Source organism: Alligator mississippiensis, chromosome 11, assembly GCF_030867095.1.
Source record: "Alligator mississippiensis isolate rAllMis1 chromosome 11, rAllMis1, whole genome shotgun sequence".
Taxonomy (NCBI): domain Eukaryota; kingdom Metazoa; phylum Chordata; order Crocodylia; family Alligatoridae; genus Alligator; species Alligator mississippiensis.
This window is the reverse complement of record NC_081834.1, coordinates 25,469,926-25,487,730: the sequence shown is the minus strand read 5'-3', so window position 1 is coordinate 25,487,730 and position 17,805 is coordinate 25,469,926. Positions and strand designations below refer to the sequence as shown.

General features: G+C 44.1%; 1 protein-coding gene across 5 annotated transcripts in view; it reads left to right on the top strand.

The window, feature by feature from the left end:
* CCPG1 (cell cycle progression 1) overlaps positions 1 to 17,805 on the top strand; it is a 44,883-nt gene that overhangs the window by 1,263 nt on the left and 25,815 nt on the right. For 2 of the 5 annotated variants that reach the window (XM_019477466.2, XM_006276871.4), the window contains exon 3: positions 9,962 to 10,032. In XM_019477466.2, coding sequence (XP_019333011.1) covers positions 9,973 to 10,032 — 60 coding nt within the window. In that variant the 5' untranslated portion in view covers positions 9,962 to 9,972. The other 3 variants (XM_059714689.1, XM_019477464.2, XM_019477465.2) reach the window with 3 other exon arrangements.

Here is a 17,805-nt window from a genome sequence, read left to right as displayed (position 1 = left end):
AGTACAATGCTTGAACTGCAATTGTAGCGGGTATATATTGTGGGTAGATAAGAATTTGTTGTGAAGCAGCGGTAAGTGTTCTTTGGACATGTCTAGTTTTGTAGAAGGAAATCATGTAAGGTGCAACTTTTCCTTTACAAATTATGGTGTTAAAAATGTCATCTTCTAATTCTAAATTGCACTTCTCCAGGTCTCTTTCCTTCAGTACCAAAGTTATTTATTATGCCTTTTGGATTCCACTCTAACTCGCACATTTCTGAAAGAATTGCTAATTATATTTTACCTGTAGAATTTTCTATTGATGATGATGATGACGCTTGAACAAAACAAACCAAGTTTGAATCTAAAAACCCAGTTAGATTTGTGGGCCGATTTTTTTTTTAATTTTTTTTAGAAACAAACTTGCAAAATGAACTGTATCTAGAAACAACACAGACAAATGAATTAGAACCAACACTGAACACTGGACTATAGTGTTTAAGTTCCCCTTTCAGAGCAGAACTTGATCTGAAGCTCTCTAACAGGCGGGGGGAGTGGAATGATGAAATCAGAAGATTCTGTGGTGTGAGATCATAACCTTAGTCAGAGGCATTAGAAATATAGTAGGAGTGAAATCATCTTTTGGTCCAGTGAAGAACCATCAGTGACATCTTTTTTTTTTTTTTTTTTTTAAATGGCAGTTTAGGGCTGAGCCCTAATTTAGAACCCAAACATTCCAAATGCATGGTAGATTTTTTTTCAGGGGTGTAGGTTGTAGCCATGTTGGTCTAAGGACATAGGCAGACAAGGTTCTTTGGGTGAATCTGATATCTTTTATTAGACCAACCCAAATAGTTGGAAAATAGTTATTAGGCAAGCTTTCGGGTTCAAAAACCCTTCATCAGGCTATGGAGTTTCAGTACTTGGTGTGTGCTCTTCCTGGATGGAATGAAAAGTAAAGAAGCCAGCGGCTGGACTGGTATGCATACAAGACAGGTAGTCAGTGAAAATGTAGATTGAGGAGTCAATGGGTGAGAGACAGGCTGGGGGTGTGGGAACAGGAATGAAAGTGGAGAGATACCTGGGGAATCAGATGTCAGGCAGATGATAATGTGTCATAAATCCAATGTCTATATTTATTCCATGATTTTTAGTATCCAGGAGGTTGATGAAGTGGAGTTCATAGGCTCGTCCCTGGGAAGTGTTTTGTAAGTTTCCTTTGAGGATCAGGACTGAGAGATTGTAGAGACAGTGGTTTTCTTGTGAGAAATGTGCCCCCGCAGGTAATTGGGTATTTCTGTCTTTGATAGATTTCCAGTGTGCGTTCATTCTGGTGCTCAGTTGTTGTTTGGTCTCTCCTACGTATTGTCCATCAGGGTATTTGGTGCATTGGATGAGGTATATTACATTTCTGGAGGTGCAGCTGTAAGATCCTGGGATGCTAATGGCTCTGTTGTGGGGTGTAGTAATAGTGGGGGTGGTAGAGATGTGTTGGCAGGTTTTGCATTTCTTGTCATGGTATGGTCTGGATCCTTTTGGTGTGTTCTGGGCTTGAGGAAGTTTGCTTCTGGTGATGAAGTTAGCGAGGTTTGGTGCTTGTTTGAAGGCTAGGATGGGTGGCTCTGGGAAGATCTTTTTAAGAATAGGGTCTCATTCTAATGTGGGTTGCAATTGTTTGAGGATTTTCCGTACAGGTTCAAGGGAGGGGTGATATGTCATAACCAGCGGTGTGCGGTTTGTGGGGGGGTTTCTTCTGTACTGCAGTAGTTCTTCACATGGTATCCGGGTGGCTCTTTCAAACGTGCGATCTCTCTCTCTGGAGGAGTGTCCTTGTTGGGTGAAAACCTTTTTAAGATTGAGGTGGCAATCCCGGGTGTTCTCTTCAGTGCAAATTCGGTGGTATCTGAGGGCTTGGCTGTATATCACAGATTTTTTTCATGCCTTTGATTTCTTAGAAGGTTGGTTTTAAACTATTGATTGATTGAGTTTCTTTTCCTCTCTAAGGTTGGTTGCCCCAACTTCTGAGTTTTTTCTCTTATTTAGGATCACAGGAAGGTAGGGCTGCAACAGACCTCATGAGCTCATCTAGTCCATCCCCCTGCTCAAGGCAGGAGCGTTGCTGACTAAACCATCCCAGTTAAGTGTCTGTCTTATCTACTCTTGACAATTTCCAACTTCTCTAGGTAGCCTGTTCCAGTGCTTGATGACCCTCATAGAAAGTTCTTCGTAATCTCCAATCTAAATTTCCTCTGCTGCAGCTTGAGTCCGTTGCTTCTAGTCCTGTTTCCTATGGCAACAGAGAATAGTCTATCTCAATGCTTGGTTTTCTGTGTACAGTACCCTATTTAATTTTGTATTGGATTTCATACTATTAGAGGAGCTGCATGTAGAGTGAGGTCCAGAATTACCTTGAATATAACTGTTCTATAGAGTTCCCTCCTCAACTGTACAATATAGAGGCATCTGCTAATAACATTATAGCTTCTGGTGTTGTAGATGAATCAAACTATTTTTAATTGTGTTCTGTCAGTATAAAGAAAACAAGACCCTGGCAGTAGCTAAACCAATTTTTACCTGATGGTAAAAAAATAAGCCGTAAGCTGTAATTACTGTTCAGTAGCTAAAAACTAGAGATGTGGGTTTTTTGGAAAATTTTGAATTGGAAATTTTTCCAGTGCCTTATATAGAGTGTGATCTGATTTTAGCATGTTTATTTAACTTATATTTAGTAAACAAAACTAAAAAAGTACCTAATGTTGATTTTGTGTCCCAATATTTGAACCGAAAAATTTTATTAGGAAACAAAATTAAATACAGCACAACTAATGTGGTTTAAATGTTATATTCAAACGAATGCAAAGCCTTATGTAGAAAGAAATGATTTTTATTGGAATACTTGTAAAAATGTAAAGATAATATACAATAGCATGTACTTCCCTTACGTTGTTTGTTTAAATTTAAGAAAAAAACTAAGGCACTGAAAACTGTTGACACACTAGTTTTAGCATACCCGAAGAACTGTGTATGATGTGCCACGCTTTGGCTTTGATTTGATATGCACAACCAATTAGGTAAATTCATAACTTGAGTTTTGGTTTGGATTATTATGCGAGTGTATTTACCCTCCTGTTTACAAATCAATAAAGCATGTATGTACTCTCTCTCGTACTTCCTAGGGATAATCGCCTGAAAAACATGAATTGCAACTTTGAAACTGCCAAGCTTGCTTTATATTGTATTGACATCCATTCATTGTTACTAATGAATTTTATGAAACAGTGAATTTTGAGAAATGGAAGAGTAAAGCACTGGAAAATTTTCCACCCCACATCTCTGCTAAAAACCAATTAAATAAACTACCTTTCAAGATAATCAGCAACCTTCCAGCGTAAGCAGCAGAATGTTTAAAAACAGTGGTGCTTAAGCTTCTGTCCTCATGAGCTAGATGAGTGACATGGATTGGTCCACCAGCCAGATCCAGTGTTGGGTCAGCCTGTGAGTGTGCTGGTCTAACCCTGCAGTCCCAGATCTGATGATGTTACTAGCCCATCCCCACACTACCAACTCTAGCTGCAGAGCAACCTGTGTACTAGCATCTGGCCATGTGCTAGCCCAACTCTGCTTCCAGTTGCAGCCATGTGGTGGCCTAACCTCATATGCCAAGAACTGGCTGCACACCAGCTCAGCCCCATATGCTTGGATCCAATGGAAGAACGATTCCACTCACCAGTGCTATTTAGTACACAGAACCATGTCATCTAGCCCTCGGGGATCCCTACAGGAATAATAATTTGGTAAGCAGTAATTAATACTGCCGCTGCTTCCCCGCCATCAACTTTCTAGACCCATGGGAAGATACATTGGCAGGATGACACAGCCCTGGAGGTTGATCACCCCCATTTAAAAAGAATTAAAGCACCATAAGCTTTGTTATGGTCAAGAAAAAGCTAATGTGAATGGAAATTAAGGAGTCTTCGTAAATATATCTTAATGTTAACCTTGGTGTTCTGGCAGGTTACTGTTACAAAGAGGAATAAAGTTACAGCAGAGATCCTGTGATCCAAGGTATCAACACCATCAGAATTGAGACACTGAACTCAGTGAGAAAATGCCTGTTTATTTTAGTGGCTTTGGAGAAGGCTTTCTATTGTAAGAGACTTTTCTGCATTATTTGTCCTATATTAATGTCATAGAGGCCCAGCCATGGACCAAAATGGAACTGTGTTAAGACTGACCAAGCATAGAACAAAAAGAGAGTTGCTTCCCCAAAGAGTATATAATATGTTTATAAGGCAGTGTTTCTCAACCAAGTTTCACAGCACCCTAGGGTGCCTTGAAATCTTTTTAAGGTTGCCTCAGGGTGCCAGTGCCATGCAGTGTTAGCACTATTAGGTGTGCAGACATAACTCACACAATAAACCCAGAAATTTCTAATGGGAATCCATGGTATTAAAACTATTCTGCCTCGTTGTAGGTGTCCTGAGTTCTTTGCAACAGAAGACTTGCTCTATTATTTTTCTGTAATCAAAGAAACAAGTCAAAAGGAAGAGTTAGCATTTTCTGAGGGGTGCCTTGAGTCTAAAAAGGTGAAGAACCAGCGGCATAATGGAAGAGGAAACAGATGGATACAGATGGGGAAGTGCAAGAAAACAGTTTGAATGGTTATAAGCTGGGTACATCTGCATTTTTACGGCTGAAGAAAAAGATATTTAGTTATTGATGCACAAGATGGTGGAAGCCTAGAAAAGAGTTTTATCTATGTGGGTGGATGGGGAAAGTCATATTTTTAGGTCAGCGTGACTGACCTGCAGCACATGTGCTGCAGATGGCATGGGCAGCCTGTGTGTAGATTTGAGGAGAGGATAGGCTATACAGTGGCAGACACAGCAGAAAACAGAGTATCAGATCAGCAGGGATCCTGGTTTTCCTTGATTTAAAAAATTGCAAATTCTCTGATAAAACCCTCCAAATCCACAATTTAAAATGAAAGGCCCCTCACTCCCTCCCGCAGCCCCCCTGGCCTTGTTGGTGCCCCTTGCCCCCCGACCCACAGGTGCCATGGCTATGGGGCTGGGGACACAGGTCTGCTGCCCCCGGCAGGAGGTAGCAGCAGCTGCAGCAGTGTGTGTGTACTGCCAGGGGGGCAGGGGAGATATGTGCCCCCCAGATCTATGCATGGGGCAGGTGTGGGCTGCCTGCTGTGGGCTCAGCCTCCTGCCCTCCCCCAGGGCTCCACAGCCTAGCAGGTGTGACCTGGTGCTGTGGGGCAGAGCGGGGCCACACAGGGATCTCCTTAATGCTGCAAGCTCTGCACTTCCTCGGCGATGTGTCCCCTTGGCACAACCCCACGCTGCCCCCCCCCCCCCCCCCCCCCCCCCCCGTAGCTGTGTGGAGCTCACAGCAGCGAGTTGCCCTGTATCGCCCTGCTCTGCCATGCATCCGTGGGTCACACCCACCAAGGTGCAGGGTGCAGAGGCTTCGGGGGAGGGCAGCAGGGTGGGAGTCCAAGCCTGTAGTGGGCAGCCTGTGCCTGCCCCCGCTCACAGATCTGATGGGCATGGGTCCCCTCTGCCCCCGGGAGTGCATGCAGTGGCCGGGAGCTGGCCTTGCCCTCCCAGACCTGCCACCCACAGCCCTGTCCCGCTCCCTGCCAGGGCCCTGCAGCCATGTATTATGACCCTGGGCCCCAGGCCCCAGCCCCATGCACCACTTGGCTGGGCAGCAGCCCCAGCTCTGCCCAACTCCCTCCCTATGGGGGCCTCAATTCCCACCCCCTCCTCCCCCACTTACCTTTAGGAGCTGATATCCAAACTGCCTGGTGGCCATGTGCATGTGTATGTTCGCACATGTATGTGCCCTCCTCCCACTCCCTCCCAGCCCCTTGCAGAGAGCTCTTTGCAAAACTGCAAAACCTGCGGGTTTCTCTGGTAAAATGACAAATCTCCGCTTTTTCTCTAGTAAAGGGTTAAATCAGTGGTTTTCTCGTTTTTTTCATGTGAAATGGAAAACCCAGCTCCCTGCAGATCAGACAGGGAGAATAGGGCAGGAAACAAAGCAGAGCAGCAAATTGGCCGGGGGAAAGGGTTTGGAGTGGCACTTTGGGAGGACACAGGGCTAATCTGTGGCATACCTGTCAAAAAAGTTGCCCCCCAACTGTTTTAGAATAATTCTATGTACGTTTTTCTCTAAGACTTAAATAGCTTGGGTATGAAGAATTGATGACACCCAGGTTATTGTGCCACCACATGACAGGCAGGACGATGGTAGTATTCACAGTGTTTTAAGAAAGAAGGCAGCAGCAATGATATTGGGAGGGTAAAGTTTACTATCTGTGATTTCAGTGTCTGCAGTGGATTTCCTATCTGGATATGACCCCTCAATGCCACTGCAATGTAAAGGTTAAATAATGATAATAATAGATTTCATATTAACTGGCTATGATGAATAAAAGCCTGGACTAGACAGGTTTCTTACATGTCCATAGGTTTGAATTGCTAAAATATATAATGTAAAATGTTGTAGTCTGTTTCTAAGAAGGGTATTTTATCTTAAGTTACACTGACATTTTACTGTTGTTACAGGTAATACTAGAAATTGCTGTAAATTAACTAGAAGGGGGGAAATACACGTGCATTAACTGAAAAAGAGTGTGTCACAGTACTCTGTATCAGTAGGTGAGAGGAGAGCACTTTTAAAATAGAAAAATACTGGTTTGACACCACAAGAAGACTGATGGGGTTGAAGATGAGCTGGTATATGATGTGAAAGTTTTCATTTCATTTTTTGAAATTTACTAAATGTTTCCCTTTTAAGTCCTTTTGTATCAAAAAGGACCCACTTGTGGGTGTGATAGATGGCCATCTGTTTGCTTCGGCTCAAGACCTCTAGTTTTATACAGACTGTATTTACTTGAATCCAGGACAAGGTTTTTCTCCTTAATAAATGTGGTGGTGGGGAGCCTCATTTTAGGTTCTAGTACTCTGGCTTTGGCCCTTGGCTCTGGGCTGAGCTGAGTCACTGCTTGCCCAGGCCAGAGTAGCTTATTTGACAGGTGAGGAGGGAATATGGCTGGAGGGAGGATGAGGTAGACTGCAGGCTTTGTGGATGGGAACCTGCAGCCTGTCCCCCCCACCTCCTCCATGCCTTGCCCCTGTTTCTGCCCCTTCCATCTTTACCTTCTGTTCCAGCTCTGGTCTCTCTGATCCCAACCAGCTCTGCTGGGAGCTGCTGCCACTTTTCCCTAGCTGGGCTGGGGCCACTCTGCTTCTGACTGCTTTGGAGGAGCTGAGTTGCAGCAGAAGATAAGGGGGGGAGGTGGGCAGGGAGTGGGAGGAGGCAGGAGTCAGGGGAGGCAGGCTGTAGTGGGGGCAAAGAGCGGGTGATAGGCTACAGGGGGAGCAGAGGGTTGGGGAGGCAGGGGGGTAGACAGGCACAGGGGCAAGGGGTGGGGGGCAGGCACAAACAGAGGGACAGGGTACAAGCATGGGGGGTACGTGGGTGGGGACAAGAGGTGAGGGAGCAAGTGGTAGGGGGATGAATTTAAGACAGCCTTCTACTAATTAGATTATATACATGGCAAATTATAACAAACACATTTATAATTTTCCATGTATAGAATCTAGTTTTTGAGGTGGTGTCTTAAAAATTCGAAGTTGTCTTGGATTTGGGTAGGTATGGTAAATACTTTTATAATGTAGGTTTCTCTTTAAAACACTTATTTTGAGAATAATATTCATAAAGTTGCAGAAATTAACTGATCTATTACTAGGTTATTTTGTTTGGTTTGCTTAACATATGGCAAGAGACAATCCGAGCAGGATGCGGGGCCCAGCGCAAATCAACCTGTGCGGGCCCCCGCCCCTGGACGCAAGAAAGCTGGTGGCAGATTTGATGTTAGGGGACAGGGAGTCCAGAGGGGGGCGGGGGGTGGACATGAAGCTGGCGGCAGTGTGGAGTTGCTGTGCCACTCTACCCGGCTATGCGTGGGCCCCCCAAAGCGAGGGGCCCAGGGCGGTCGCCCTGATTTCCCCCCCCCCCCCCCCCCGGGACAGCCCTGCATATGGCTCTTTCTTTAGACTTATTGTGCTGTTATAGCATGCTGTTTGTTAGTCAATAATTAAGATCTTGAACAGTACTGGACCCAGGACAGACTCCTGGAAAACCCCACTTTGATATTGCCTCCCAACTAGACATTTGAGGACTACTCACTGAATACAGTGACCCAACCAATTATCTGTCCACCTTATAGTATTTTGCCTAGCTTGTTAGTGAAAATATTATGGGAGACAATGTCAAAAGTCTTGCTGAAGTCAAGGTATAGCAGGTTTATTCATCTCCCCTCATCCACAGAGCCTCTCACTTTATCATAAAAGGATAAGTTTGGTCAGGCATGACTTGCTGTAAGTGCATTCATGTTGACTGCTCTTGATCACCTTCCAGGTGCTTCACGATAGATTATTTGAGGACCTACTCCAGGTACGGAGGTCAGGCTGACTGATGTGTACTTCCCCAGATCCTCTTCCTTTCCCTTCTTAAAGATGGGCACTTTATTTGCCCTTTTCCAGTTGTATGGGACCTCACCTGACCTCCACAAGTTCTCAGAAAGGATAGCCAATGGCTCTGAAATTACCTCTGCCAGTTCTGTCAGTACCCTCGGGTCCATCCCATCTGGTCTTAACAACTTGAAAGCATCTTGCTTCTCTGCCCATCCCCAACCTGTTCTGCTATTACTCTAGCCCATTTGTCTCCCATCTCTGCTGCCATCTGCATTTGTCATCTGGTAGCTGCCTCTGTTTGTGAAAACAAAAAAGCATTAAATAGTTCAGATTTCTCTGCATTGAATGTTACTAGATTTTGTATTCTGTAAGGGACTTATGGGATCTCTGGTTCTCTTCTTACTTTTGACTTCCCTATAGAATCTATGTCCCTTGCCAGATGCGTCTTAAATTGTGCGTTGGCCTTCCTGATTTTCTTTCTTCATGCTTGTGGCATACTCTTTTGCTCTTCCCTAGTACTGTAACCAAGTTTCCGTTTTTTTATAGGATTCTTTTTTTTCCCGTTTGAACTCTTTGAAGAGACCACTGTGTAGCCAGGCTGATCTCCTCTTGTAATTCCCATTGTTCTGTCACATCAGGATAATTAGGTCCTGTACCTTTAAGAGAGTCTCTTTATATACAGCCCGCTCTCCTGGACTCCAAGGGATCCTGCCCATCAGGCCCACCTGAGTTTGGTAAAGTCTGCTTTTCTGAAGTCCAGTGTCCTTAAATTGGTGCTCTCCTTCCTTTTTCCCCTTAGTATCTTAAAATCTATCACTTCATGGTCATGGTCACCCTTATTACCTTCCATCTTCATATTCTTAACCAGTTCTTCCCTGTTTGTGAGCAGTAAATCAAAAAGAGCTTCCACCTTCCCTGGCCTCTCTGTCATCTGAATCAGAAAGTTATCCCCAGCACACTCAAGAAACTTGCTGGACTGCTTGTACACTGCTGTGTTTTCTCCCAGCAGATGTCCTGATAATTAAAGTGCCCCATGAGAACCAAGTCCTGTGATTTGGAAGCTTCTGTCACTTGTTTAAAGAAAACCTTGTCCACTATTCACTGGATTAACTATTCTTGCTAAGATTTCAGCAGGATTTTTGAGCATCTTCCCTAGATAAAACAGATGTGTAGCTAAGGAAACCAAATTTATTGCAGAAGGGAAAACACTGTCCATAGTTTTAATATTAAAAGACCATCATCCTGAATATTTATTTAATTTCTTAAGAATCATTTTTTAGGTATTGAATACTAAAGAGCAATATGAAGTACTAAAGAGCAAATTTTATTTGCTCTTTTTTATTTAAAATATAGAGCTGTGTAAAGTATTCTATAAATATTCTATAACTACAAAGCTTTGAGTTTAATTTGTATACATTTTTATTTGCTTTTAGAAAACAGCAAAGCTGTATTTCTTGCATGCTAATGAAGTTTACCGTTACTTGCAGATACTTTGAAAATGTCTGAAAATTCCAGTGACAGTGATTCATCTTGTGGCTGGACTGTCATCAATCATGAGGTACTGTTTCACAAATAATATTAAAGGATCACTGTTAACTGTTAAATCATTTTATGTTGCTGTATCTCTCCCTTTCCCTTTTGTTAGTAAATTTCTGATTTGGGTGGATCTTTCAGACAGCAACACAGAAGAGAATAACCTTTTTAAAAAAAGGAAAATGTAATTAAACTACAAAAAAATTGTAGTTGAACTTGGAGGCTGATTACAATATCTTGTGTAGTTTTTAACACTTTTTAAAAATGTTTAGACTTCATATAGGTTTCCTTTTAAGATATTGACAGCATTTGGTCTTTTTTTCCTCCATTCTATCTTTCCACAAAACAGACGCTGTATTTTTTTGTTCTGTTGTGGCCAGCATCGTCTCTTCCTCTTCACCCCCCCCCTCCCCCCATTTTGCCCTCCTTCCCCTCCTCCCAAAAATATTAATGCAGGTGACCAGATGCAGATGTTCTTTTAGGTTATACACTTTCACCATCATATATTTGAGCATACCTGCTGATCCATTCATATTCCTGGAGCTTCTCTTTCTCTGTTTCTATGTATAGTCATGGCAAGAGGTCAGAGATTATTGGTAAAAGCCTCAGATTTCCAAGGGCTTAACCAGCTTTTCCTCTTGCCAGTCAGGCTTCTACACCTTTGCCATTGATGGCATTCAAAGGCGAGTGCTAGTGTAGCAGGGATCTAAGCGTTTTGTCTGATTCTGATCAGAGTGTGTACAGATGTGGCAATAAAAACGCCACTGGCTTCAGGTACTTTTGCAATACCCCTCCCATTCTTGCCACTATTTTGGAAGAAACCTTTTGAAAAGTAAAAGGAAAGTAGTATAAAAGGGAATAAGAACTGTGCTACAAGGTCAGTGAGTCCTTCAGAGAATGGACTATGAGAAGACAGTTGCATAGTTCAGTGCAACAGCATAAACAGATGAAATGGAATCTGTCCCTGGAAAGATTTATCTTAGAAAGCCTGCTCCACTCTCTGTTGTACTAGATAGTAGTAGTATTTAATGGTGGAAGAAAATTTCAGTACTGTGGCAGGCATGTCCCCTTCCAGATAGCCATTCACTACATAGAACTAATGAATTTTAGACCTAGTCTGAAAAGGATATTTAACAGAATGATAAAGTGTACCCGAGCTCAGATTTATTCTAACCACAGTGTTGAAATAGACCAATAAAAATTAAAAAAGGTATCATTTTAAAATTAAATAAGATATGGATAGAGGGGAAATATATCACACTTTCTTCATATTCATTCATGGCTCAAAATTCTGTTTCTTCCCATCGAGAAACTAGAGACAATCTACCAGCTGTGGAGCTGCAGTACTTGTACTAGCTCTGTAAAAGCTAACAGGGGAGCCTTGTCTTGAATATAAACCTCAAGGAGGCACTTCCATTCTTTTTCATTTCACAAGTTTTTTTTCCCCTGTGTTCATTATTGTTTTCAGTACAAGGCTATTTTCCCCACTTAAGACCTTGCATACCTTTCCCCTGTTTTTCATGAGAGGGACTCTGGCTGATAGGCTTGACATGAGATCAGCATAAGCCTTTGGGTTCCTGTGCAGGCGAGTTTACTTTTCCCCACCTGTGGCACTGATTTGTGTTGAAAAGAAAAGCTATAGAAAGGTAAGAGGAGAAATCTGCTCTAGTTAAATTTGGCTATAGAAATCCCCCTCTAGCTTTGGGGTCCCTCGAGAACTGCAGGGAGACCAGTAGTGTTCCACCAAGGTTTGCCTAGAAATTGCCTTGGGTAATAGCAAAAAGGATGTAAGGTTGAAGAATGGAGTGGTGGGCCAAGGATCCCTAATCTTACATGGTGCAGGAACCCAAACTTTTCTCTTGAGAGGTGATAGATTCTCCTTGCTTCTGGAAGGATCAAAGGAAGATGTGGGTTGTTCCAGCAAGTGAAAAGTTTTATACATCCAATACCTTTGATTTCAACTTGGAGAGAAAATGTGGGGACAATTGCCAGATTTTTATTAGCACTGTGGGGTGATTCATGATTTTCTGTGGTATAAAGTGCTGAAAGAGCCTTCCTAAAAGCATAGTATATTTCTCAATAGAAACAACACTTTAGAGAAAAAACAGTAAATAATCTACAAATCTGTCTATTTTACCTAAATACTTACTTCACTCTGATGGTAAATCTCCAGTGAATTCTTCTGTATCTTTCTGTTTCTCTGAATCACTACTGCTTGTCTCTTGAAGATGATTCTTGTCCTGTGCGTGGCAGGTCAAACCAGTTCTGAAAGCCAGAGTCCCCAGAGCAGAAGTTCTGGCATTGTGTCTTGTGTCAGGTGCTAAACGGCTGTGTAGAAACATCTCTTCTTTCCTGTTTGTATGCCAGACTTAACTCACTATATTAATACTGTAAACATCAGTATCCAGGTCAATGTACTACATTCCTAAATTACTGTAGGGCAGTTACAAATCCTTCATAATCCCAAACCTAGGACTATTGCATAGGTCAGTTAAGACAAATGTTGATGGCTGCTGTGTGTTTGGGAATGAAGCGTGATATCAGGATTAGGACTGACAGTGCATAGATTTTGTGGGAGTCAAGATGGATCTTAGTAAGCAGCTATGCTGGGTTTTCAGTGAGGGCAAATATTGTTGGAACTCAGGCAAATACAATTACAGAGGTAAGATGGCCCCTACGGGGACAGGGAGGTGCTAACCTGAGGGGAGAGGATACCTTTTTAAGGGGAAGTGGGGAAGAGTGCCTGACTAACTTCAGTTCCAATCTAGGCATATAACCAGTAGATGCTCCCACTTACTGATGAAGGAAATGCTTCGTCTGCATTTGAGCTCAAGGTGCTGTAGGTTTACCCTGTCGAGGCAAAGTAGTACGGTATGGAAAAGTGTTTAGCTGGACTAAAGACAACATATGAAGAGAAACTTCATAAGCCATAGAAAATTTACACTGCATAGTGAAAGGTCTGTAGGTTTCAGGGCATTTCAGACTAGCAGATCTGTGACCCTCTGTTTTTGTCGCAACAGGAACTGGGAAGAGAGGGGGAAACATGAAGCTGGGATTAACTAAGCTAAATTAGTGGGAAAGATGAAGGATTGTTTCCAGTGAATTGTATTTTCATTACCGAGGTACTAATAGGAAAGGAATTATTAGCGATTATGAAATGCAGAGTTTCAAAGAAGACAGCCAAATAAAGGGATAGCCCCTTCCTATGGGCAAGAGTCCTGGAACTGTTCAAGGAGTGGCAGAAATTTCACCTCCCTCCCAGCCCTTCCCCCATCCACTCTGCAGATCAGTAGAGCAGGTGGAGCAGGGTAGGCACATGGTGGGGTGAGGATTAGAGTAAGAATTCTTGCCACTGTTGCAAGAGCCCTGGCAGGAGCTGGGGTTCTGACAGTAGCACTGCTGGGGGTGGCAGAGAGGAGAGCTGCCAGCTGATCACTGATAGTTTACCTCCTTCCCTGACAGGGGAGAGGTAGGCTGTCAATGACTGGGCTTCTCTGATGGTGTAGAGACTCAATGAACAGCTCTTTATTGTCCCCAAGCTGGAGAGCTTACCTTTTAAGGTGACTTTGTACTTCTCCAGGCAGGGGGCTGAAATACTTGTATGACCCTCTTCTTGCCATGTTTTCCAGTGCCGTAGATTTGCTTGAACATGGCTGAAATTGAGTCTGTCCATAGCCTGTATTACTTAATGTGACAGCGTAGTTGAACTATGCAGTGGGAATGTTGTTCACAGGTTCATTCCCTTTTATTTAAAGGAAAGTAGATTCCTTCTAGGAGCGCTTCTTTGTAAGAGGGCAGTTGCTATTGGCTTGTATCATCATATTGCTTGTTGACATAAGTGATAACAAAACATGTAAGTGGTATGTATTTTCATTCAGGTTTTAATAAATGATTTTTGTTTCTAGTTGTGGCATATTTTTAGAAACTATTGAGATGAAAACATGTAGTCAGTAGAGAGGATAAAAACCACAAAGTGGTTTCACTTAATTGTGAAACCATCTTAAAAATGCAAATAACCTAATAACTTTATAACTGAAGACTAATTCTGTATTGAAAAATATTTTAGTGTGAACTATTTGGGGTCTCTGATATTCCTGAAGTTTCTGGTTGACATAAGCACCCTCTTTAAAAACAAAATAAAACCTGTTTTCTTAGCTGGTGGAGTGGGGCAGAGGGGAAACTGATCTTTTGCTGTAATCTCACACCTGTTGCTGCAGAAATAGTGAACTCTGTTTACAGAAACAGTTGGAGTTGGTCTTGATCCAAGGTGAGTTAGTATTTTTCCCTTGGTCACTGTGGTTAATATTTTTCTAACAAACTTGCATGTATTTCCACTTGGGCTTTTTCAGGAATGTTGCTTGATGAATATTCACTATCCAAGCAAGATTGTTAGTCATTGCAATGTTGGCAACTGTATCACCAAGGTTCTGTACTCTGCAGATTCCTGGTTCCGTACATTTGCTGTCTTGTCTCAGTTTAGTTTTGATGCTGTCCCAGGCTTGTTAATTTAGGATAGGGTATAAAAGCTATACTGTGGTCTAGTACAATTACTTCTATATTATATATTTTCTGTTGTGCTGGTGTCAGGAATGTCTTTTGCTTTCTTTGTGAAAATCAACCAAATTAAGACAAGTTGTAATCTGTGTTAGGGAGGATAGGGTTGCACAAGTGCAGTAGTAACTTGTTGGAGGCTGGCAGCTAAATTATCTAAAGATTCCATCTGCCCTAGATGCTGCATCCACTTGTAGCTCTTACACATGAATTGGACTGTCCATAGGCTGAGCAGGATTTTCACTTTCTCCTTTGGACAGCTGTGGCACCAGGTAGGGGAAACTGCTGTCCTCTCAGTGCTGCTCCTCTTGGCACCCAGGCAGCAAGGAGGAGGAAGCAGCCTGAATTTAATTCAGAGTAGTGAGGAACTGCAATTATAAGAGAGGCAGGAATAAGATGGCACAAGAACATTGGAATAGCAATAATATAGAGCAGAAGGGTAAGGAATGTTGGAGGGGAATACAGGTAGTAATGGATGGAAGCAAGGACCTTAGCCACCCCGTACCCACCCCTCCCAGTGCCGCCACTGGCCTGCAGAGGCGCAGCATGGCACAGTGCTCCCGGCTTGAGCTGGCCTGGCCCTGTGCATGTGCGCAACTGCATGGACACATAACAAACTTAAAAATCAGTCAGTGCAACAGGTGCCGGTGGGGAGCAAGATGCAGCCATGGACTGGTTGGGGTTGGGGGGAGGATCTGCCTCATAGTGATTGAGAATGTGGAGGTCCTGTTGGGGGAGCGTGTGTCTGTGTGCATGTGTGAGCATCTCTGCATGTGCATCTGTGTGTGTGTGTGCGCGCGTGCATATCTGTCCATTGCAGGGAGAGTGTATTTGTGTCTGTAACAGGCTAGCCTTTCAGGGCCGGGTCTCAGTGCCAGCCACCCACCTGTTCAGGGCTAAACCTCTAACACACTCACCTGCCACACCTTGATGAAACTAATAGGAATGTTATTTCTGAGGTGGGAGGCTGCCCACTGTTCGACCTCTTGATAACAAGGGCCTAAATACATGCTCTGACTTCCCCTTACACGTGTCCCATGCCTCGCAGCTGTTTCTAGGTCACATACAGTATTTCCATATTAGCCCCTCTGATTATATCCATTTCCCCAAGTCAGTGGTTCAGCCTTTCACTAGGGCTACTCATCTTTACCACTCTCAACTGGGCCGCTTCACTCGCCTGGCCACTCACTGGGCTGCTGGGGTCTTTCACCCTGTGGGGCTCAGGTGGCTGCTGCCATGCCTGATTCCACTACATTGGGCTCAGGTGTCCCTCTCTGGGCTTGCCTGGCCCAGGTCTGATCCCTTTTTAGCAACCCACCCATAGGCAGGGGCTGGGTTTTTAAGGTACCCCTCCTCACCTTTTACCAGGGTAGTAACTGGCCTGGCATTTCTGGGGGACTGTTCCACTACAAACAGCCCCACCAGACCACCCTTCCCCGGCAAGGTGCAGTTTTAGGTCTTACCCAGGACCAGGAGACTCTAAACCATCCCCATAGCTCCTACCCTTATCTCCAAAGTGTTTCAGGAGCAGCTCAGCCTGATGTTGCCTCCTGGCTTGCTCAGCACAGACTGCTGCCTCTCTTTCTGAGGGCCTGGGTTAAAATGGAGGCTGCTCCGCCCCCTCAGCCAATCCCAGGGTCCTCCTAGGGTCATGTGCCAGCCTTGATGAGGCTAGCATCCACCTGCTGGCTACTCCACTGTCAACAAGAACCTTAAAGTGGCAGGCACTGTAGGTGCCTTGCCAGTGTCCAGGTGCAGAGAGTGAGTGAGTAGAGTGTGTACCCATGTGCATCTGTGTGTGCGCGCTTATGTTCATGGCAGGGAGAGTGTGTTTGTGTCTGTGTGTCCATGTGCAGAGCATGAGTGAGAGTAGAGTGGCCACCCGTCTGTGAATGCCTGTGTACCTGTGTGTGTGTGTGTGTGTGTGTGTTTGGTCATAGTGGGAGAGGCAGGTTGGGGAGCAGGAAGAAGAGTGGGCCATGTGCCCCACCCCCAGCCCAGCAGGGCCCTCCAGCCTCCCCTGCCAGCACTAGGAGGGGAAGCCACCACCCTCCCCCACCGTGTTGCCCAGCTCCCATGGGTGGAGGGGGCCTCCAATTTTGTGCTTGCCCAGGGACCCAGTACAATTTAATGCAACGCAGGAAGAACTGGGAAGATCATAGGGGTAAGAAGGTAAGAGGACGGGGAGAGGCTTGGGATAGAGGTAAGATGGGCCAAAGGCTGGTAACCACTGGGATACACTCCCTTAGACAATCTTGATTTGCACATGTATCCCAAAACTTAACGTTCCTTTGGTGGCACCAAATAACTCCACTAGCAGGAAGTCTACACAGTCTAGCCACGTAGTTCAGCCTTGTATGCCTGGAGTACAAGATGGTACTGTGGATTGCCAAACCATGCTAATGACCTCCATGAACGCGTGCCCCCAGAGGCTAGGGGGGCATGGTGACCTTCCACAGATGGCGGTGGTGGCGGCAGGGGCGTGGTGGCAATGAGCGGGGAGCTCCTGCAGATGGCCGCTACAGTGTCAGTGGCAAGGGGTGGGGGATGGCAAGTGACAACCGCCTGCAGGTGCTGCCGGCAGAGTTTCTCTCAGGGGGGCACTGTCAATCTCAGGAGGTTGGGCACCCCCTACGTGTTGCCAGTAATGACCCCGTGGAAAGGCATTATGTTTTCAACATAATGAATGTTTTGCTTTTTGTTCTTTTGGGATTTTTTTTAAGCAAAGATAATTAAACTAAAAAATGAACTGCTAAAAGAATACTAAGCTTTCAAAGTGAGGCATTCAAAAGATAGGGCATTCCAAAATACTGGTTATCCATACAACCTTAATATTGTTCCCTTGTGCATATGCAGTGTGATTCACTGTTTAATTACATGAATAAATGCTTTTTTCCCACAGAAAACCAGGTACCCCTCCTCTGCGTTCCATTGACAGGCACATGGGAGGTGGTGTTCATCCTTTGTTCCTGTAGCTGGTATCACAGTGCCTCTGACAAGAAGAGCTGTTGCAGGGAAATAAATGCCTGTTGAGCCTCTGTTGCCTGGGCTTGAACACACACAGAACAGACTCTTGTGAGAATTTAAATTCCAAAATAACAATTTTTAAACAGGTGCAACTGTGGATTTTTGAGAGAGATTTTAATTTATGAAATTTGGCCAATTTTTACATAAATACCAAAGAACACATTCTTAATATCTGGATGACCTCCTGCCAGATTTAAATTTCTGTTCCGAAGTACAAAGA